The 18,732-nt window shown below is 44.0% G+C and overlaps 1 protein-coding gene across 2 annotated transcripts in view; it reads right to left on the reverse strand.

Moving 5' to 3' along the window:
* Positions 1-18,732, reverse strand: part of THSD4 (thrombospondin type 1 domain containing 4) — a 568,734-nt gene that overhangs the window by 36,611 nt on the left and 513,391 nt on the right. For both annotated transcript variants that reach the window (XM_044229667.1, XM_044229668.1), the window contains 2 exons: positions 3,771-3,946; positions 1,264-1,360 (listed from right to left, as the gene is read on the reverse strand). In XM_044229667.1, coding sequence (XP_044085602.1) covers positions 1,264-1,360; positions 3,771-3,946 — 273 coding nt within the window. The remainder of the gene's footprint in view (positions 1-1,263; positions 1,361-3,770; positions 3,947-18,732) is intronic.

Genomic DNA, 18,732 nt, shown 5'->3' on the forward strand with positions numbered 1-18,732 from the left:
TCCCTGTCTCTGAGTTTCCATTTGTTAATTTTTTTCAATTTATTTGACAGAGAGAACACAAGTAGGCAGAGGCAGGCGGAGAGAGAGGAGGAAGCAGGCTCCCCGCTGAGCAGAGAGCCTGATGCAGGGTTCGATCCCAGGACCCTGAGATCATGACCTGAGCCGAAGGCCTAGACTTAACCCACTGAACCACCCAGGTGCACCTGTTAATTTTTAAGATGAGGCTAATCACAGCCCCTTTCCTCTGAGCACCGTCATGATAATTTGGTGAGTTCAGCTATGTGAGGACCTCAGCGGTGTCTGGCACACAGCAAGGACTCGGAGCAAGTAAGTGATATTAGCGCTGCGATTTATGTAGGCCTTCCTGTTCAAAGGATGGAAAAAAGTAGTCTCCACTTGGATGGTGGGTTCCATTACCATCTGGTAAAGAAACATCCACAGAGCCAGAGGGCTGCCTGCTTGTCTATCACAGAGCCCACAGGAAAGAGGTAGATAATTAGGTGTGAACTTATTATTCTTTCCTTTCAAGTCGAAGTAGTGACAGTAGAAGCAAAAGGGGACCAAGAGAAAAGGCCCAAGGGTGGACAGAATAATGGCCCTCTGAAGGTGCCTGCATCCTAATCTGTGAGGACGATACCTCATATGGCAAAAGGGGCTTTGCAGATGCGATGAAGTTAGAAGATCTGGGGAAGGAGAATGGTCCCGGATTGTCTGGGGAGCCCAGAGATGTGATGATGGAAGAAGGGGGGTCAGAGCCCAAGATCCGAAGGTGCCACGCAGGAAGAAGCCAAGAAGCAAGGAGTGCAGGAGGCCTCTCGAAGTGAAAAGGGCAGGGCGACAGAACCTTCTAGAACCTCCAAAGGGAGCATGGCCTGCCGACACCTTGATTCCAGCCCAGCAGAACCCATTTTGGACTCCTGACCTTCCCGAACTATAGGATAGCAAATTTGTGTTGTTTTTAGCCACCACGTTTGACGTAATTTGTTATGTGGCAGCTAGAGGGAACTAGTATCGGGTCTCTCTAGATAATGAACTGGAAAGACAGACTCAGGGTGTTCACCTCGTGTTTGAATCAAGTGAATGGGACCCTCTTATCAGCAAAGGCTCAGATAAATGGTGAAGCATCCTCTGATGTCAAGGGCGCGTCCATGCGTTTTCTCTGCGTTGACAGAGACACAAAGGAGATGCACGAGAAGAGACAGAGGGCTTTAAAAAGAAATGACTGCGGGCGGGGGTGGTTGGCTATAGAACAAGAGGTTTTACCTGGTCTCCTGTGAGGAGGCACCTGCGGGCTGATGGCGTTGGTCCCCATGATGACGTATTCATAGTGGACTCCGGGATTGGGCTGCTGGTGGATCATCTGACAACACAGAGGTCAATGTCACTGCACCTGCACACGCTCACATCCCCCTCCTGCTGGCCCAGGGTTCCCCAGTTTGCATGGCACTATCTACACATGAGTGGGTTGATTCAGATCTAATTATATTAGTGAACCTGTGACAGGTTCAAGGAAAGCTCTTTCTGGATGGTTTTTTTTGTTATTTGCTTTTGAAGGGTGAAGGACTTAGAAGAAAACTGGGCTGAAAGTCAAGATGTTATACATCCCAAATAGAAAGACGGGAGCAATGGTAGCAGAGCCTTTCTGTGGCCTCTCAACCATCTTAACATCATGGTTTAGATTGTGCTCGGTGCCCTCAAAATGGCCAAGCCACGTGTCTGCTCCAGGGGGAGGCATTTGAACACTAGGTGGCGAGATACAGTCACGCCCAGAAGAGCCAGCCCTCTTGGGCAGAGCCAGCCTGGGAGCCTTCATGTTCCTTCAAAGAACCCTACCTAGCCATGAGGTTGGCTCAGGAAGGGCCTGCCCCACCCTCTCCTACGCATTTTCTGGGTCTTGTCCCCTCTCATCCATGGAAAGCTCCAGAACCACAAAGAAAGGGGGTTCAGGACAACTGGTGTCAGGGAAGTAAGTCTCCCTGGTTCCTATCCTCTCAGGCAGCAATGACCAAAGTAGGATATCAAGCAGGAAGCTGCAGAAGGCCACGGAAGTCAGGAATTAAACATCGTCTGGGACAGAAAACACAATGTAAATCAGCACGGCTTGGCAGAATAAATTCCTCTCTACTGGCTTCAGAACTCACAGTCCTTGGTGTCCAGGGCCTTCCTGGTGAGAAGCAGGGTGCTGGGCTTAAACGGAGCAGCAGAACGGGGATCTGCTATGTGACTATGAGCCAGGCAAGGAGACACTGTCCCATTCTGATATTTCTGTCTCCACTGCTTTCTAAAGGGGCACTCCTTTGACCCGTTGTGTCACCTCGAGCAAGCCCCATGGTCTCACAGTTTTTGATTTCCTCATTGGACGAGAAGCTTAGGGTCAGAGCTGTCTCTTTGGTCCTTTAAAGCTGCGAGCATCTCCGAGTCAGCCCTGCACGGGGGGTCTTGCTGGTTCATGAGAGTGTGATTCTGTCCTCCACCATCATCCCTTACCTGCTCTCTCCATGGGAACTGGGGCCTCCATTCTACAAACCACTGAGGGAAGGCAAACATGAGAACCCCTGAGCTTCTGACACATAGGACCCATGGTGGTAAACAGAACCCCAAGGGATGAAAGGGCATGGTCTCTGGTTCACTGTTGACCCCTAATTCCCTCATTTCTCTTTTCACATATTCTGACAGTGGGTCTGAGGCCAGAAGCTCTCCTTGCCTCTCTCATGCCTCTTCTGCATGAGCATCCAGCCAGTGCAACTCTTGTCCCATTTATGAAGTTATTCTTGGCCACCGCATCCTAGACCACCCACAGTGGCCCCTTCACGACCGGGGTTTTTACCCCTGATGCCATTTGAAACTTACCCAGAGTCCAACAACCAACTGGACAGTCTTAAAAAAAATATATTCAAAATTAACTATAACAAGGCTTCTTTTATAGTTTCTAGTCTATGAGCCTCCAGGCCCAACAGGAATGAACGTGTAACTATATAGTTGGGAGAACTAATATTTATAAAATTCTAACACAGCAAAGTAGCATGTAGAGTCACATGGCTTTGGAGACAGTAAGAGAACGCAGATCTGTGGGTGAGCTTGTCTTTATCCAAACCCGATTTCGAGCTTTTTATTTCTTGTCACTTTTTATAATTTCCTGATCTTTTGAAGAAGACTGGATTTTAGTGCTTTCTTTTAAAAATAAGGACCATTTTAAATCTGGGGTGAGTTCATAATTTAGTTTCTTGTAAAATAAATCCCAAATTGTGTCTTCTGCCAGGCAAGGAGCCTGTAGTAAACCTCCATATTGTTACTCCGAGCTTTATTGTATCATGTGGAGTACTCTGGAGTTCTCATTTCTTCATTCGCTTTAATAGAATTTGAAGAGGTCTGGGAACTTGAGCGGTCTTGTCTTGCTTTAGGCATTTGCTTTCTTTTGCCATAAAAAGAAAACATGCCAAATTAGCATTAGGAGAAAAGTGCCTGGAGGGAAGCCAATGCTCATGAAATAAAGGATATGTTTTGCCTCTGATTTGGTTCAACAAGTAAAAACGGTTTTAGGAGGTCCATAAACTTGGAGGGTAATAAGCATCTGGTAGAGGTTAGGTTTCTAAGAACTAGGGACATTCAGAATGGCAAAGATGGACACCAAGCACCCAGGCACCTCAAAAGGCTCAGCTCGAATGGTTTTACTGACCACAGGCACCGATTTGTCATTTATCTGTGCTACGTGTGGTCCTGGGAAGAAACAAGATGCAGAATCCCAACCGTCCGGAAACATGCAAACTCACATAGACATCCAAGATCTCATTCGTGGGGCCTTCAGCCAGAAAGGATTCTCCAGCGGTGCTCGAAATCTCATTCGGACGCTTGTAGGTGAACATGGTCCCTCCACCCTCGTACCTTCCCGGCCGGTCAATCGCCCAGTTCCCGTTGATGATGGAGCGGCCGGAACGACTTCGCAAAGCTGGCAAGAACAACGAGACCGTTCCTCATGTAAGCCCAGGGCATGCTCAAGAGAGTGAACGGGTCCCCTGCCCCCTAGCGGCTGGCTCATTCATTCATCAGAGTGTTTCCCGAAGATCCACTAGGAAGATCCGCTATGAAGAAGACTCACTATGGCAGGCCATGAGCTCGGCCCTGAGGAATCTAGGGCACGATCACTTCTTCCACCCGTTCAAGCCCTTCCACTACTTGGACTTAGTAGAGAAAGGAGGAGTGGGGGTGGTTAGGAGAGAGGGATGTGGAAATGGAGAGGGGAAGGGGAGAGTTAGAGGAAGAAGAGGAAAGAAGAGGAAGGGGAATCATGTTATATCCCACTAACTGGGTGAGAGGTGGCACGTGGGCAGCCCGGGAGCTGATTTTGGCCCACAGATAAGCTTAGTTTGGCCTTCATCGTGTTTTGTTTTGTTTTGAAATAATTAAACCCAAACTCAACTTGGGTTCCCTAGCTTCTAGCTTGTCTTGTAAAACAAGAAGACATGTTAGCTTTGGCTCGACATCCCCTCACAGCAGCAAACAGCTGGAGCTGAGGAGGACCGCCCCGTTAGATGGGGTGTGTGTGCTCTGGTTTGTTCCAACCCCATCGCTCCCTACGACTCCCCAACACTGAGGCTAAGTCTCAGGATACTGCCCATTCATTTATGACTGTGGATTATTTATCCCATCTACGATCATGCTTGCATTGTGATTTCTCTCACAGAACAGAAGTTTTCTTAGAATTCTTTCTACTTGTAGGTCTACTAAAAGTGACAACGCTAAAGATAGGTCAAGCGGGTCCCATGATTTTCTCCTACCTGATCACCTTCATTCATTTGTATGACCTTCCAGACTCCTGTGGGATTTTGAGGCTATGAACCCTGCTAGAGACTTCCACGTACACAGTCAAAATTGACCCTCATAAGCAGGTGTCTGTCCCTGTCTCTCGGAGCATGGTTCAGGGATGAGAGGGAACTTGTTCAAATTTGTGAAGATGAGAAGTGACAGAACTATGTCCATACGTAGGAGGGAGGTAAGAAAGGAGAAGAGGGGCAAGGAACAAAGTGTTCAGTTAATGAGAGAAGAGAGGGCAGCCTATGAGAACATTTGGCACCGTGAAATCCCCAAGGCAATGTTGGATTGGGTTTAGAAGATATTGGGTGTTATGTGTCATTACATAGTGGGCCTGTGATGGTCACTGGCTCTCTGCAACTTCACTTGCACAGTTACTAAATTTAATTTTGTACCATGTATTAGGGGAAAGCTTATGTATAAATGAAGCAGTGAGAACAGTTCATAAACCTTTGTGTCTATAATCACCCAACTTCAATTATTATCAATTCATGGCTTACCCTGTTTCACTCTGCAAATCCCAGACCCATTTATCCTTACATTTTTCAGGAGGTGTCTCTAAAATATAGGGACTCTTTGTTTTTTAAACCCATTTTCAGCAGTGTTTCTACAGTGGGTCTCTGGGGGTCAGCAGAGTCAGAGCTGCTCCAAGGGGTGGAAGAGCTTCCTTTTTAGAGGCGGAGACCCCCGCAGACTCCATCCCTGGCTGACTGGTTCCCATAGCCACTGGGAACCCACAGCTGTGGAGCACTGAATACTGAATTGTCAGATCAATTCAGCTTACTAAGTGGCAAAGAAGGTCAAAAGTAGAGACTGAGGAAGAGTAGGTTCAGGGCTGTTTTCTCTCAAAACCACATCTGAGAGTGGTCCATATGGTCTCTTCAATTCCTCACTTCCCCTTCATCCTCAGCCAGCTCCAACCTGACTCCTATCCCCTATATCCCCCTGAAACAATTCAAATTAATGTTAGCAAGCCCTCCATGTTGCTAAACCCAGTGGGGATCTTCCAGGCCTTCCCTTGCTAGATGTCTCAGTAGCATCTGGCACAGGTGACCACTCCATCCTAATGGAAACATTCTTGTTCTCCTCCTGCTCTAAGGCTGCTCATCTCTTCTTTCTTTTCTGCATCATCTTTCTCTACTCGGCGACTGAGTATTAGCATTCCTTGAGGATGAAGACTAGATCTGATTTGGGTGCTGTACTTTCTTGGGCAAGTTCATCTATGCCATGGCTTTAATTATTGTATTCTGGTGGCTTCCAAATTTCTGTTTCCAACCCAGATTTCCCTTCTGGTCCCTGACTTCTTTATCTGATGGCTTACTTGATAGCTTCATGCAGATGCCCAAGATTGACTTCACCCTTGACCCCCTCCAGTGTCTCCTATGTCAGTAAGTGGTACTACCATCCACATCATTAGAAATGGAGGAATTATCCTGGCCCCCCCTTTCCTTATCCCTATATCCAATCCAACCATCAAGTTTTATTTGACTTCCTCCATATTTCTTGAACCCATCAACTTCTCACCAAGTCCACTGCCATAATCCAGGGCAAGACCACCACCAGATCTCATATAACTCAAAGCCTTCTAATTGATCTACTTATTTCCCTTCTTTTCAGACAGAGTAATCTCTTTGGAATGCAGGTTTGACCATCCTCTGTTGGCTCAACACCCTTCAATAGCTTTCTATTTCTGTAAGAGAAGAAACCCCTAATCCTTAATGGGTTGGGCCCATGGTGAAATAGTGGAAACTCATCCTACATTTTTCTGCTCTTTGTACTCTGCTCCTTGGCCTTCTTTTCGCTCATCTACTACATCATGTTCCCTCCACAATCTGTTCTTTCCTCCAGAAGTATTTCTCTGAACCTCGTACTGTATTTGTTCCTTAGATGACAGCTCCTTAGGGAAGTCTTCCCTAACTCCCAGTTCAGGCCTGTGCTTCTTTCATGTGCTCTAAGGCATGCAAAATCCTCTCTTCCAAAGGGCTTCACTCCGTCTCTACACACATCCCTTCAGAGCATGACTGGACTAATATCCGTCTCCTGGAGCCCCCGAAGCTCTGATGGGTGTTTCCTCACTGTTACAGCTCTAGTGACCGGTGCAGTGCTTACCACATAGTAGGAACCCACATTTGCTGAACACAAAAATACATAGCAGAAAAAGACACCAGCTCAAAAGAAAGATAGGCAAAGAATGATGAGCAGGCAATTCAAAGAAAACCAAGGACAAATACTCCATACGCAAATGGAAAGATGCTCTGCTTTACTTATAAGTTAAGAAATGAAAATCAAAACTGCAGTGGGATCTTCTTGAGCCACCAGACGGACAAATGTTCGAGAATATTTAATATCGCCAGAATTGGCAGGTGTGTGAGTAAGCAAGTATCCATAACTGTCGGTGGGAAGGCAATCCCAGTTAACCATACTGGAGAGCCACTTGGTTATATGGCTAAAACTTTAAGTGCCTGTACACCTGACCTAAAATTGTACCTGTAGGAGACTACTTTGAGAGATATACTTTTTTAAATATACAAAAGTGTTTGTAACAAGGATATTCCCTGCAGATTTTTTTTTTAAGAGAGAACACCCCCGATCAATCCAAATACCCCTCAGTAGAGAATTGCTTACATAATTTGTCATACTGAATGTTCATGCAGTGGGTTCCATGCAGCCCCCAAAATGGTGAGATAGGTCTGTGTATAGGGGTATGGAAAAAACTCCGTGATAAATTTTTAAATGAAACCAAATGCAGAACAGTGTATTTGGTATGATCTCATTTGTGTATACTTTTAAGTCAGAGCATATACATAAAACATGTATGCACACACAAAACTTTTCAGAGAAAGTCATAAAACTGTAAATATTTGGGAATAGGAACTAGGGTTTAGGTTGGGATGGGAGATGAGAAGGGAAACATTTATTTTGCTTTTTATATCTTTTTTATTGCCATTTAAAATTTGTTTTACCATACTCAGAGATTACCTTCTTTAAAACATATCTTTTTTAGTTAACATAAAAGACATGGTACAAGCAGAAATACTCCTGAGGGATATACATATTTTCCCTTTCTTTTTTGGCTCTTCTTAAAATCCCATTCAGAGCATCCAAAGCTCAAAACTGAGGTTCTGGCTAAGCTTTTATTGCTCTTAATGGCCATCTTGTAGAAGAGGTTGTTATCTGCAAACCAAAAAAATCCATTAAAAACCATTTGAAATACTGCACAGGGGAGAACTGCATAGGCTTTCCAGGAAATAAAACACAGAGAACCCAAATTTTTTTTTTACCATCTACGGCTGTTACCCAAGCACCCACTCTCGGGGTTTAGATGAAACTTTCACCATATAATAGCAAAGCGTGTGAGATTTTTAGCAGACACGGGCCTGGTTCCATATGCCCACAGGTTAGTTACTGAAATAGGTCCAGCACTAGCCCCCACCTGGGCTTGCATATTGAAAGCAGCCGCCCCTACAATTTACGTGCCTGTAAGCAGTTTCAGCGCTATGTAATGGTGTCCAGAACTACCCCACAAAAAGGTGCAGGTGACTCATGGCTCTTGCTAGTGGGTGTGTTCACAGAAGGTCAAGGTTTGGTGAAGCTTGTCACAGCTATGTCAATATAAGGAAATCTCCACTTTCGTCTGACATATGGATTTTATTCGTTCTAGCTGTCAACACTGGGCATACGTATTTGGACTTAACTATCTGCACCAACAATGCTCTTTTCCAAGATTCATATAGGAATCACTTACTCATCCAAGCCCTGCTTCTCAGACACTTTATCCCACAATCTTTTTTTTTTTTTTAAGATTTTATTTACTTGACAGACAGAGATCACAAGTAGGCAGAGAGGCAGGCAGAGAGAGAGAGGGGGAAGCAGGCTCCCCGCTGAGCAGAGAGCCCAATGCAGGGCTCAATCCCAGGACCCTGAGATCATGACCTGAGCCAAAGGCAGAGGTTTAACCCACTGAGCCACCCAGGCACCCCTATCCCACAATTTAATGCCCGCTGTTGCCAACCCAACCACTGATTCCCACATCCAACCAAAAAGCTGGTTTCTTTACAGCCAACAGATTACTGTGATCTGGACATCTGTTTTTTTTTTTTTTTCCTTAAAAAAAAAAAAGATTTTATTTTATTTATTTGTCAGAGAGAGAGAGAGAGAGAGAGAAAGAAAGAACAAGCAGGAGGAGCTGCAGGCAGGGGGAGAGGGAGAAGCAGGCTTCCCACTTAGCAGGGAGCGGGATGTGGGGCTTGATCCCAGGAACCCTGAGATCCTGACCGGAGAGGAAGGCAGACCCTTAACTGACTGAACTACCCAGTTGTCCCTGTTTTTTTCCTTCGGAAAATGAAAATTGAGTTCCTCCTGCTAACAAAATTCCAAGTTTCAGCTGTTCTTAGACGCTCTCTGGGAAGTAGCATAACAAGCTCGAGGGCAAAGGGGTCTAACATCACTGGTCGCCATCACAAGGCCAGCTGGAGGGCCACAGTCCTGCCATTTTCTCTCCGGTCTGTGAGCTTTCATGGGAGCTCACACGTAGGCACACACCCAAGTGAGCCTCCAAGTATGTCAGCTAATGTGGATAACCTTCAAAATGGAGCACACCCCTGTCGGGGACCGCCTCCGGCCGGGAAAGTCCCTGCCATTACAAGATGGCGCTTGGCTCACTGCCAGCAAAATATGCTCCAAGTAAACAACGAACGTTCTGGTGAAGCCCGCCTAAAGGAGAACATAGTCATTGGCTGTTTCAAATTTAATCAGCATAGTAACAGGACTCTCATTGGCTCTCCCCATTGCTTGACCCCTTATTGGTCACCCTGCTCGCTGATTGGTCATGTAAACGTATATAAGTGTGTAGACTTGCGGAAATAAAGAGAGAGAAGATACATCTGAACCGGGGCTTCTTGTCGTCCTTGCGGGTCGAGGGCGACACACCTCTTCACTTCATATGACCACCCTGGAGGAGTCTGTCAGTTACAAACTCATTGTAGCCTTCCATTATAAATTCGGCAGGCGATCACAATATTAGCAGTACCGTGACTGTGTCACCAACAGAAATTGCGTATGTATTATGAACACATATATTACAGCTGTTAGATATTTTGGAATTTTTTTTTTAAATATTTTATTTATTTATTTCAGAGAGTGAGAGACAGCACAAGCAGGAGTGGGGGCAGGGGACATGGGTGGGGAGAGGAAGAAGCAGACTCCCCGCTGAGCAGGGAGCCCAATGCTGGGCCTCCCAGGCCTCTGAGATCATGACCTGAAACAAAGGCAGCTGCTTAACTGGCTGAGCCCCCCGGGTGCCCTGCCTGATGATTTTTATATTCGTATTACACCTGTCTTACTTCTACCTGAATAAAGATAAAGACCATTCTACACCTCCAGAAGGCAACCTCTTGGTCCCCTCCAAGTCACTACTCTGTCCCTACAAGACCCAAGGTTCACCACTACTGTGCCATCTAGCACCACAGTTTTGCTCGTTTTTTTAATGTCAAATAAATGGAATAATACCAGACATATTCTTTTGTGCTGGAGATCTTTTACCTAACATTATGCCCATGAGATTCATCCAAATTGTTGCATTTATCACTAACTCTTTTTTTTCATAGCAACTTACTATTATATGAATATGCCACCATTTATTTGTTTTCTCTATTACTAATTGGCTTTTGGGTTGCTTCTAGTTTTTGGCTCCTCTGGGTAAAACTGCTTTAAACATTTGTGTATGTTTTGCTGGATATAAGTCCTCATTTCTACTGCCCATATGCCCAGAAGTAGAATTGCCGGATTATGGGTATACATGTATATATATAACTAAGCATACACACATGCGCGTGTGCACACACACACACACACACACACATGCTTGGTTACAGTGGGCTCTGCCAAACACTTTCCCAAAGTGTTGTACCCGGGGTTGGTGTTGGGAGCCAGGGATGTCACTGTGGAGAAGAAGAAATAAAGATGAAATGAAGGACGACCAGACAGAACCCTGTGGCGATGGATTTGACTTTGAGATAGTGTGAATTCACCATATGAAATTATGGACGTGTATGTGCATATTTATACGTGCATTTAGATGCGCGTGTGGGAGTGTGCACACTTTTACATCTGTGTACACACGGGTGCCTATACATGCATGTGTTTCCTGGCTCTGTCTGCAGAAACACGCCCCAGCAGCAGGCACGACTGGATCTCTGTCTGGAGGTCCATGTCGGGTTTTCAAAAGCTCCAAGTTAACTTTTAGGGATAACTGCTAGAGTACGTAACTTGATGAAGGGAAATCCATGTGTATAATCAAACAACAAATTGGGACAAAGCCCCGCTATTCTTTGTTAGGCTGTGAACATCGACTGCCAGGGATGAAGGTTCTAAAAGCAGGCCAGGGGCACAGCTCACACTAAATCCTGCCACCAACTCCGTCACCGTGATGCCTCACAAAACTGCCCAAGGTTAGACGTGGTTCAGAATCGGTTGTAGGATCTGAATATGAAGAATGCTTAGAGTCCAGATTTGATAGGGACAGAGAAAGTAGCATCTATGCAAACATGTATGTTCCGGTTGCTTTCTATTATTGTCCATGTCCCTGCACTTACAGATTTCCATATGTGCTCCCCTTGCTAGAAGGAAGAGTGCTTTAAAGGCAAATGCTGTGACATATGCATTTTTGCCCACTATTGGGCAATTGATTGGGGCTTAATAAATACTTGCTGGATAGAAATAAATTATGAACTGTATTGTTCTCATCTATTGTAGGAGATAGAGATAAGAGCTGAGATAAGAGATTCTTGGAAACTCCTTCAAGTCCAGCTTATATCTGAATAATCCCATTTAAGAATTCCAATCTCAAAAATGTCCTCCATGCCTCCTGACCACAATGGTAAATACGTGCATTGATGCATAAAAATGCTGTTTAAAAAAAAAACAGTGCAAAAACACAAGCATTTCTCTTTAGGGAGGTCTGGGTCCAGGTTGACCAAGTATCCCAATTACAGTTTCTGTTAAATAAATATACATACATATCACACAGTAATTTTTCAGTTCAGATTTGCTTGGGCATTTTGGGTTTGGAAAGAGTTGAGCCTATGTGATTTTCTAAAACATGACGTAACACAGTCGGACTGAAAATCAGAGTATAAGATAAACGGTTGGCTCTCTCTTTGGCACGCTACGATCACAGGTTGAATAAAGGGAAATGCCAAGTCTTTGTTCTCATTTCACTGCTAAATCACAGCTAAGTGTGGCTAATTCTCATTCTTTACGATATTAACATTTGATTAATTTTGACTCCAAATTTCCTTTGACTACTTACTAACGATAAAGGAAACTCGTGTGTTTTTAAGCCCCAAATAAGGCTGTATGAAATAGATACCATGTATGGTTTAAGTAAGAAAGTAAGCAGGGCATGGCACTGGGTCGGGGGTGCTACAAAGATAAGACCGCCCACAGCTTCAGGAGCTCAATCCATTCTAATTCATGTGAACAGAGAGGCTGTCAGAATTTCCTTGGACACACAGAGGATTTTGGAGAGGATGTGACATTTGAGTAGGAATTGGCAGGGTGAGTTCACCAGGCAGAGGACAGGGAGGCCATCTGGGGACAGAGAACGGTGTGGGATGCTAAAGCCAGGGCATCCTGGGTACTGGGGGCTGGAGTGGAGTGGGGTTGTGCAGGGAGCACCCTTGGACATGAGGTGTGAATGGGGAGAGCTTGGGCTGACTGCAGGGTTGGCTTGTGGCACTGGGGAGCCATGAAAAGATGTTGATTGGGATAGTGACAGTGGAAATCTGTTTGGAGATAATGCTGGTTGCTGAATAAGAAGTCCCAAAGCTCATTCACGCCACAGTTGCTGAGTACCTACCATGCCTCTTCCCACCCTTGGGGGCAGTAGGTCCACCATGGTGTCTCTTGGGGGGGGGGGGTCTCAGGGCCACTCTCCTCCTCGTGACTCCACTGTCTACTCCCCAGGAGCAGGGAAAGACCATGTTTAGTACCTTCCTTCAGAAAGAATTCCAGAAGCTAACTGCGGCAAAGGGCCTCACTATAGCTCAGTTCATCTAGGGATAAACCTAATATCTTTCTCCCCCTAAATGAGCCTGCTTCCTAACCCCTCCATTTAAAGTTTGTTTTGTTTTGTTTAATTTTATTTATTTATTTATTTGACATAGAGAGAGATCACAAGTAAGCAGAGCAGCAGGCGGGGGGGGGGAGCAGACTCCCCGTTGAGCAGAGAGCCCAATCCCAGGACCCCGAGATCATGACCCAAGCTGAAGGCGGAGGCTTAACCCACTGAGCCACCCAGGCACGCCTAACCCCTCCATTTAAAACATTTTTCTCCCACTGCTCAGGTTCAAGGTTTGGCCACCATCTTCTGCCCTTTCCTACCTTTCTCCCTGCTAGCCGATCTCTCCTCAGCCATTCATCCTGTTCGCTGCCACAGGGGTCCCCTGCACTCCTCTCCTGCCCCGTAGCCTCCCCTCTCCGTTCTCTGTTTGCCTCACAGCTGGACCGCGGCAGAGAATCATGGATCTCCCTGTGTGCTGCTCTAGCTAGACCTTCCGAAGCACCCCTTTCCTCCTGTCTCCCCCTGGAACCCCAAGCTTGCAAGCCAAGGGATAAAGCCCACCCTCCCCTGATCCAGGCTCAAGGTCTTGTGTGATTCGCCCCTCCTTTCAGCTGCTTCACACAGCCCCCTGTTGGCATTCAATCAAGTGTGAAAAATGTCAGAAATTTGTTATGTCTACTTAAAAAAAAAAATTCAGTTGTGATTTCTCATAGGGCAGGAGCCCTATGTTACTTAGTACTTGAAGAAAAGACACTCAGATGTTGTCGGTACAGCTAGCGTCCCCTGCTCAGCCCAAGGGTCCTGTTACAGCATTGCTGTTCCTGCTTCCAACCTCTTCACTCCTCTTGGTGTCTATGCCCTGCTTTCTGACACTCCATCCTTGCTGTCTTCATTGTTTTACCATGGTAAATGCTGATTCTAAACTCCACAAGATTTTTTTGACTTCAGAGGCGGACAGTTGAATTAATCAAACTCCTCAGCTGATGACACCTTTGCTGGGCAAGACCTCTCTTGCCTGATTTTACGTTTCCCCTTCAAGCTGGATTCCCACTGCCGTCACCTGCCCACCCCAGCAAGCACCTACACAGATGTGAAATATATGTGTATCTTCACGTAAATTTACCATGTGTCCAACAACCCTTTGCTTTTAAGGTCTACCTTTGTCTCTGCAATGACTGTTGGAGTTTTCTAAATGCTGCATAATATTCCGTGACACACGCCTGCCTCAGTTTACTTATCTGATCTCCTAGTCCTGTGAGGACTGGTTTTTTTCATGGTCCACAGGGTCAGCAAAGAGCTGGTATTTAGAAAAAAGTCAGTGAGTATCTGTTGGCAAAGCCAAGAAGGTTCATTTTTAAAAACAGCTACCCTATCAATAGTAAGAAGAGAAGTATTTCATCAGGGCCCACAAATGTAGGTAAAAGGTAGCAACTTGTTTGCAAGCATGCTTCCGCCCCCCCCCCCATCCCGGGCATCAAGAGGGACAATTAGAGCAGTCTAAAAATTATATGTCAGAAAAAAATGTGTCAGAGGTGAGATTAGAATTCAGCTTCTCCTGCCTCCTGGACGTTCTGGTCAGCTTTGCCCCAAACATTCTCACTAAGGAACATCTGGGGTGACCGCACGGAGTTGTGTTAGGAACCTACATTCAGGATTCCGTGTGGGTGATCAGAACACACTGAAAAGGAGCATCCTGCACATGTAGTAAGAGGTGAAAGCCTAGGAGGGGTAACCTGCTTGGTCTGAGGGAGGAAGGCGACGGTGGTCAGGTGTATGCAGGATGCTAGCCCACTCAGTGGCCTGGTGCCACCCCTAAAACAGACCTCGAGGATTTACAGTCCCTGTCACCAGACTGCAAAAAAGCCCCAAACAACCATGACAAAGAAACACAATCAATACATACACACACCGCACACACATACTCCGTAGAACAGAGAGTGCCCTAGGACCACAAGAGGAATGGAATGAACCACTGGGCCTTTGTGCATGCTTCACATGTACGTAGCCACAGAGACACTGCTCGGCCGAACAGAGTGTCCCCCAAATTCATGCCCATCCGGAACCTGTGAGTGTGAGCATATTTAGAAATAGGGTCTTTACAGAATTAAAGATGGAAATACCATATGATCTAGTAATTCCACTACTGGGCATTTACCCAAAGAAAACAAAAACACTAATTCCAAAGATACATGCATCCTTATGTTTATCACAGCATTGTCTGCAGTGGCCAGGATATGGAAGCAGCCTGAATGTCCACCAGGAGATGAATGGGTAAAGATGTATGTAATATACATACGATGGGATATTACTCAGCCATTAAAAAAGAATGAGATTTTGCCATCTGAAATTGCATGGGTGCACCTCGAGGGTCGAATGCTAAGTGAAATAAGTCAGAGAAAGACAAATAACACATGATTTCACTTCTTTGCAGAATCTATTAAATAAAATAAATGAACAAACAATCAAAAAACCCAGATTCTTAAATAGAGAGAAAAAACTGGTGGTTCCCAGAGGGGAGGTGAGTGGGGGGATGGGTGAAGTAGATAATGGGGATTAAGAGGTATAAACTTCTAATTATTAAAAAAAATAAGGGGGGGGCTTGAGTGACTAAGTCAGTTAAGCACCTCTTGGTTTTGGCTCAGGTTGTGATCTCAGGGTCCTGGGATCGAGCCCCACATGGGGCTCCATGCTCATTGTGGAGTCTGCTTAAAATTCTCTCTCCCTCTACCCCTCCCCCTGGCTCTCTTTCACTCTCTCTAAAGTACATAAAATTCATTTAATTTAATCAATAATAATAAATAATTGTAATAATAATTTAATAATTTTTTTAATTTTAAAAAATTTAAAAATATCAGGGAGACAAAAAATACGGCACAGGGAATACAGTCAATAATATCATAATAACTTTGTATAGTAACAGACGGTGACTACACTTGTGGTGAGCACTGAGTCATGCATAGAAATATGGCACTACTATTAACACTTCATATTTATACTTTATTACATTACACTTCATGAAGTATATTCATATTTATTTACTTCAGTTAAAAAATTGGTGACCAAAAATAGGAAGCTTGAAGCATAACTTGAATCCAGTGAAAAGATTTGAGCACGTGAGGGAAATTCTCAGGAGTGGATCTGATGGCAATGTTGCCGGGGACTCCAAGATGACATCACTAATTTATCCCTAATCAGTGAATGGCAAAAGCATTTAATCTAAAAAAGAAAATAGGATGTACTTTGATGCTAATTTTTAGTATAAGGGTTTTATTGTATGGATACAAAGCAACCTAAACCTTGGGATGCTTTTTGAGTATAAGAACTCTGAGTAATAATTTCCGCTCGTTTTTAAAGTTCTCAGAGAGGAAATTGACAGAAAGAAATTCCTGCGTCATTACTTTGATTGGGGAGCATGATTCTTGCATGTGATACTCCTCTAAGACTGAACCACTTAGGTCTCTGGACATATCTCACAGTGGCAGCTTGTCCGTCCAACTAGTCAAACAGGTGGAAAACATTTTCCCATCATGATAATAATTTAAAACATTATCTTTAGATGAAACCCAATGGATACAAACTAAAATGCAAAATCACATTTGGAAGAGAAAACAAAATTTCAAAGGCATTTGGACTTGGAGTAGAACAATGTTGGGCTAACTCCTTTGTCTCTAGAAAGTGTTAACCTTCCTAGGCTAGTACGGCCTGAAAGGAAAAGTCAAAGAAGCCCTAAGGAAGTGGATGTTCCTCTAGCCATCTTGAGAATTTAAAAACAGCATTTACGTTTTCCTCTAGCACACGTTCATCCTTTATATTTGCAGTCTGCTCTCCAAAAAACACTTCATTTAAAAAAATGGAACTGTCAAATATATTAAAAAATAAACAAAGCAAGAAAGCAAAATCTCATGTACCCATCACCAAGCATCAAAGAACCATGGACGTTCGGTCATTCTTCATCTGTATCTCTGTAACTGCTTCCTTAACTTTCTTACTTTCCAACACTTCCTTTTTTTTTTTAAAGATTTTATTTATTTATTTATTTGACAGAGAGAAATCACAAGTAGACAGAGAGGCAGGCAGAGAGAGAGGAAGGGAAGCAGGCTTCCCTCGGACCTGGGGCAGGGGTGGGGAGCGGAGACGCAGTTTTGTTCTTCTTCCTGGAAATATTCTCTTGGTTCAGACTCCAAAAATTTAGTTGATTTTTTTTTCTTCTCTGCTTTAATTCCATTTCCAAATTGGGGTAAGGAATGCAGGGGGAGCTCAGAATGGAATTAACCCCATTTGATTAGTGTTGCTAGAATCTCTGAAAGTGGGGCCTCCTGGTGATTCTGTTGCACACTCAAGTTTGATAAGGACTGCCCTGGAGTTTAGGCTAACTTGAGACTTGGGCGGCTGCACGAATCAGGGATAGGATATCCAAGCGTGTTTAAGTTTGCGAGTACATGCGTGTGTACACGTGAATACACACACTTTCATATAAGCATATTCTTATTTAAAATAGCCTAAAAATTTATTTCTATATGAAAACTGGGATACAAGATTGGTATAAACAATAGGATACAATCAAATGAAAATCCCTAGGCAAAACTTAAGCATCCTTGTTGCTATATTTTATCTTAATTCTGCTTTCAGATTGTCTTATAAGTCATGTGCAATAGACATGTGTGATCCCACAAATTTTGACACATTGTATCTTCATTTCCATTCAGTTCAAAATATTTTCTAAATTCACTTGAGACTTGCGGATTTCATTTCCATGTGTCGTTTACTTCAGGTATTTGGGAAATTTCCAGATCTCTTTGTGACTAATTGCTAGTTAGATTCTATCGTGGTCAAAAAAACATATCTTATATGATTACAATTACACTAAATTTGTTAAGGTCTGTTTTGCAGCCCAGAATATGGTTTATTTTGGTGACTGTTCCATGTGTACTTGGAAAGAAAGTGTATTTCTGCTGCCATTGGATGAAGGGTTGTATAAATGTCTATCAGGCCAAAATATCTACTTGTTCTATTAATTACCTTGAGAGGTGTACTAAAGTCTCTGAGTATAATTGTGAATTATACTCAGTTTCCCCTGCCAGTGCTATCATTTTTTCAATATGTGTTTTTGGGCTTTTGTTTTCGGGCTTTTGATTTTATGTGTTTTTGCACTTTTGTTTAGGTACATATGTGTTTACCATGGTTATGTTTTCTTGGCCATTTTCCCCTTTATTATTATGTACTTTCCCACTTTATCTCTGGTAATTTTTCCTTGTACTGAAGTCTACTTTGTGTGATCTTGGAATTACCACTCTGCTTCCTTTTGATTAGTATTTCCATGGCCTATCTCTTTTTTAACCTTTTACTTTTAGTCTACGTATATTATTACATTTAGAGTGGGTTTCTGTAGATAGCATTTGGCCTTCTGCTATAAATGCGATCAGACAATATTTATCTTTATTTGGTGTTTTCAATTATGTGCATTTAACATAATTATTGATGGGATTTAGCTATACTATTTTACGAATGTTCCGTTTGTTTCTTCCGGTTTTGGTTTTTGTTTCTTCCTTTTGTTCTTCTACTCATCCTTTTCCTCCCTTCCTTGGGATTTGAATAATTTTTAGAATTCCATATAATTTATCTACTGACTGGTCACACCTCTTGTGTTACTTTTTTTAAAAAAGATTTATTCATTTGAGAGAGAGCATAAGCAGGAGGGGCAGAGGGACAGGGAGAATCTTTAGCAGGCTCCATGCTTGTGTGGAGCCCGACACGGGGTTCGATCTCATGACCCTGAGATCAGGACCTGAGCAGAAAACAAGAGTCAGATGCTTAACCAACTGCACCACCCAGGCGCCCCTCTCTTGCGTTTATTTTTTAGT

The sequence above is a fragment of the Neovison vison genome, chromosome 13 (genome assembly GCF_020171115.1).
Source record: "Neovison vison isolate M4711 chromosome 13, ASM_NN_V1, whole genome shotgun sequence".
In the NCBI taxonomy this organism is placed as follows: domain Eukaryota; kingdom Metazoa; phylum Chordata; class Mammalia; order Carnivora; family Mustelidae; genus Neogale; species Neogale vison.